This window comes from Penaeus japonicus, unplaced genomic scaffold (genome assembly GCF_977035675.1).
Source record: "Penaeus japonicus unplaced genomic scaffold, GWHDUDI00000001_assembly GWHDUDI00000003, whole genome shotgun sequence".
In the NCBI taxonomy this organism is placed as follows: Eukaryota; Metazoa; Arthropoda; class Malacostraca; order Decapoda; family Penaeidae; genus Penaeus; species Penaeus japonicus.
This window is the reverse complement of record NW_028234405.1, coordinates 2,727,031-2,732,030: the sequence shown is the minus strand read 5'-3', so window position 1 is coordinate 2,732,030 and position 5,000 is coordinate 2,727,031. Positions and strand designations below refer to the sequence as shown.

The 5,000-nt window shown below is 35.2% G+C and overlaps 1 protein-coding gene across 2 annotated transcripts in view; it reads left to right on the top strand.

Moving 5' to 3' along the window:
• Positions 1-5,000, top strand: part of LOC122258477 (CBP80/20-dependent translation initiation factor) — an 11,477-nt gene that overhangs the window by 6,298 nt on the left and 179 nt on the right. For both annotated transcript variants that reach the window (XM_043024444.2, XM_086554602.1), the window contains exons 6-7: positions 2,686-2,793; positions 3,247-5,000. The exon at positions 3,247-5,000 is cut by the window's right edge and continues 179 nt beyond it. In XM_043024444.2, coding sequence (XP_042880378.1) covers positions 2,686-2,793; positions 3,247-3,471 — 333 coding nt within the window. In that variant the 3' untranslated portion in view covers positions 3,472-5,000. The remainder of the gene's footprint in view (positions 1-2,685; positions 2,794-3,246) is intronic.

Below are 5,000 nucleotides of genomic sequence, written 5' to 3'. Positions count from 1 at the left end.
AAAGTCTCCTGCATGTGATGATAAGATAGAAGTGAAGGGACAATGTTTTTTCTTCCTTATTTTTTATTCTAAACAAGCTAATTATTGTTCTTCAGTAGAAGCAAAAATTGAAGAATTATTCTGAATTTGGAGGGCTCTAACTTGAGAACTGGTCATCATATCTATAAGACTTACACAGGACAGAGAGCATCCTCCATTGTCATAGCACATCTAGGTGCTATTTGGAATTCAGACCCACCCTTGCCAGGGAATATATTCATACTACCAGATATCATTGCCTTAACCCCTTAACAACGGGTGACAAGATATCACATCTAGTGGATTTTTGGGTCAGACGCCGGGGAAGAGTTATTTTGTCAGGGCCAGCGCACGCCCTCGCTCGCGGCCAGTGCGGCCTAGAATCCCAACACGTTAGGCTCATGCATTCAAGTTTATTGCTCACCTAAAGTAACAGTAATTTACACAGATTGTGTCAAGATGTCAATAGTTCCTTGACACTACTTTCCCATCACTAATCCCTACTTTAACACATTAATGCTTTTTGTTGTGATACCACATCACTAGCCCCAGGGGACGCAGTATGACGTCATGGCTTTTTGTATGGCTGGGATGTGTGTGTAGCAGTAGGTGGTGGCCTGAGCTAGCAAATAGCCTGAGATGTTAGGCATACATGCTTGAAATACCCCAGCCTTTAAACTGTTCAAGGCCCAAATTGCCCTGTTGTTAATGGGTTAAAGGAGCTACTGTTGTGTATCTTTGGATGTCAAATATCCTCTCAGCTATTTTAGGAGATGAAGGTGACAGTGATCAGCCTGGAAAGTGTGATTAAATTTTAAATCACAATTATCACAACAATGGTATCATTTAGTGGTTCTACATTTGGCCTGACTGCCGCACCTGTTGATGCTTTGGCAAAGGCTAACAATTCACTACCTTTACTTGGTTAGGCAAAATAGGGCTTTTTACAAACTGCATATTGGCTTAGATTTACATTTTACATATTTGTATTGTTTTCTATGAAAGCCAGTAAGAGTGTAACTCTATTATAACGGAATTTATGAGGTTTTAGTTCCTGCTTGAAGAATTAGCAACAGGGTAGGGCAGTTGGAGAATTTGCGCTAAGTCTTACGTCACAAGTTGTTTTTTGGATTGGCCACAATTTTGCTTCATTAGCAACCAAAACAAGAGTTGCAACAGCACAAAGTGTTTCTTGGATCCGGCCCCTGGAAGATTATAAGAATGGAAATTGGAAGTGAAAATTTGAGTAATTTTTTCTTAGTTTTAATGAGACTCAACCTAAAGCTGTTGGATAGCTTTATTGCTAGATTTCCAAACCAGTAAATGTTGAACAGCCAAATTTGTATTATTATTTGTTCTTTTTTTGTGTGTCTAAATTTATATTTGTTCTAGTGTACATACAAGAACCTTGAATGCTTTTGCCGGTTAATTATGGAGTGGATGATGTGATGATCGCATCATGAGTTGGCTGGTCTTCCTGCCTGGTGATGTGAATGTGCCATTATGGCTTTGCCATGTGATGAGACCTTGAATAGAGAGTGAGTGAGTGAGTGAGTGAGTGAGTAAGTATATGATGCCACATGCCTTCCTGCAGTGCTTAAGGATGATAGGAAATCTGTATTTGTGTCTAAAAGAATTCTAAATTGCAACAAATCATATTTTTATGATTCTTCTTTTACATGGGGTGTAAACCACAAAGAGTTAAACTGTACCTCAGTGTGTAGGGTAGAACCACACCACACACACATCAAAAAAAGAAAACAAAACAGACCAAAATCATGAGCAGGTACCAGTAAATAATTACAGGTGACTAATGAAAGTGATAATTTTTGTGTACCTTTTTCTTTAGAATAGTACTTCTAATACACGTTAACAGCATGATTTTTCAAGATTCAGTTTTGGTCTGTGGCATTTCAAGACCTTGAATTTACAACTGGAACATGTATTTACCATTGCCAGACAGCATAGTGGAACATTAGTTGTAAAAGTTAAAAAATTATCGAAGTGACTCCTCACATCTGAAAAAAATTATCACAGCTGTTCTTGTCTCATGTTATATATTCATGAGGCAATGTAAAGGGAGTTGGGGCTAATATTGTGAAATATTTATTTAGATGTATGAATAGTAAAAAGAATGATATACCATAAAGCAACTATACTGTAAGTTTAGTATAGATGGGATGGGGGTTTGCCTGTATGAAATATGCCAGACAGTACCAGAATTACTATATCACACTCACTATGTTTCATTCATAAGAAAGAAAGAAAAAAGAAAAAAAAAATACAGGGAACACCAGTCTGATTGGCTGAGGGAAAGGGGGCCTTCAAGAGGCATAGTGATATGGGGTTGATATACTGAGTATGGCTTTAGGAAACTTCCCAGACAGTAGTAGAAATATTAGTAGACACTTCATATGTCCCATTCTTAATGAAAAAAAATGCTGGAAAAAATTCTGCTATTTTTTTAGTCGTTCTACAATCTTGGTAGATAAGACATACACACCTGCCAAAGTTTTGCCATGATTGTGGTGGATAGGACTTTAAGGATTAAAAATGAAGTCATCTCTCACTGTATCAAACATAAATAGTATAAATAACAGACAGGGAAAAACATCAGAGATGTTAGTTGGTGGTATCCATTACTAAATGCTGATTCTATCATTTCAGGTCCTGGCAGCACCCGTCCTCAAATATCTAGAGATGATAATTGAGCCCAACTTGAACAAAGATGCCAACAAAAATATTGATGATGATATGATTGTTGTTTCCAGACAGGTGGGATTATTTTTGTGCTTGTATCGAAAGGTTATTGTAATGCTTTCCATTCCTTTATCTGATTCAGCTTGAGGTTCCAATATTCCCTTGATTATTTATATATTTTTTTATATCTCAGAATGACAGGGAATGCCATTCATCTATGAGTGTCACAGCTTTTAGGGTTTTACGATTTTCTCCTTTGGGTTACAGTATGAAACAAATTATTTCATGTCATGAAAAGCCCATGTTGTTGACTTCAGTCTCCCAAAAGCAAGGATTAGAGTATGTCATTGTTTGAATGAAGCTTCCACCAGATCTTCATTACAATTCTGTTTAGATTGACCAAACATAAACTACAAATCAGGCAATCTATGATAGAGAAACCAACAGAATATTTATTTATTTTTGTGTTTTTCTCCTTTTCCTAGTGTCATTTAATCTGAGATTACCATATATCTTTCTTCATTTCAGTTACTACAGAATGGTGCTGTTCTCCATGAAGCAGTTCCAAGTGGTGTCTTAGAGGTGGTACAGAGTGTAACGAAGATTCTGTGCCTGTGTCAGTTGAGCACAGCTACGCGACTGAATCTGTTAGCCGCTCTTGCTGAAATGTGGCCCATGCTCGACACTAATAACGACATTCGCACTCAACATGCATTACTAGCTACAAGCATTGGTGTATCATTGGATATTTAGTTAGTACATGTCATGTTATTTTTGCTCTCTTTTATTATGAGTCTACATTATTCATTCTATGAAGAGAGATGGCTCTAAATTTCAGTATAAACACATTGTGATCATACTACTCATCTAATTCCGACGGGGAAATGTTACACAAAATGTACATTTCAAAACTTTTATTTTACTGTTATGTTCAAGTTTAAGTGAAATCATTGTGGTCTTGAAACCACACGTCATTCCTCATTTTGTCCTCTGTTTACTTAGGTTTATGTGGATCCAGTGCATATTAGAATGACAGGTAGAGATGACATAGAATTCTTTATGCAAATGCAAGTGAACTATTTTCTGCTGTTCTGTTATGCTATTTTCCATTTCTGAAAAATCAAAGAAAAGGGGGTCATACCAAAGTTAATGTTCATGCTTCTAGTCGGTTTTGAAAACCAAACAAACTAGTGGAAAGATATTAGGTTGAGTATGTGTGAACTATATGCCAAGGCAACTTCTGTTTTGTGATCTGCATAGTAACTATGTAGACGTTGTTGATTTCTTATCATTTTTGCCATGGCAGATTTGAGATTATTTGTTTCTCCATGTTCATCTGTCAGGGTTCTCTAGCCTTAACCAAGTCAGCAAATATACATATATATATTTTTTGTATGTATTCTTCTTTAGGGTATTTTAGATTTGATATTTTTTTATGCTTCTCTAGATCTGAATATTATGATTAAGGAGTGAGTAGCATTTTTCTCCTCCTTGTATTATTATGAAGTGTATAGTTATTTTGCAGCTTGATTAGTAGAATTATTTTAAGTAGTGTTGAAAGAAAGCACAAGTTTGCATTTCTATCCAAACTTTGACTAATCATTTTTTTTTTTTCTTTTTTAATATGTTTTCTTTTTATACACTTCTAATTCGGCAGTCAGATGTAAGACCAGTAGTTCTGGATTAGGAAATGGTAATGATTGGCGATTGGGTGTCAGTGAGGTTGTTTATTCTCATTCTTTACTCTGAGCATTTATACTTAAATGAATAATTTCCTAGAAGTGGTTAGATCTTTGCTTTAACATATTGGATATGGCTGACTATAAGCATACGTTTTCAGCATAACAGAACCTTAAACAGAAAGGAAGTATGCACAGATAAAAGTATCATAGACTAATGAGAAACTAAAAGATAAAAGAATCATCGAGTAAAAGATGGTTTATTAATTTTATATGAGGTTTGATACGATAAGTTTTGGTTTTTGTTTTTGTTTTTTGTTTTTAGTATTATCCATACGGATGTTTTTTATATGTAAATGGGAAATGTACTGAAAGGTATATATTTTCCATTAGGTTAATACAACACAAATTTAAGGATAAGCAATTAAATACAGGAAGCTCATAAGATGCAGCGATGTTATTTCACAGTGACTTCTAATTCATCCCTTTGATATTAGATGCTTTTATTTTGAATTTGGCAATTTTCCTACTCAGTTATTTTTGGTTTTCTGTTCTTTTGAGTTTTATTTATATCTCACAATATCAAATAACATTGTGATAAAG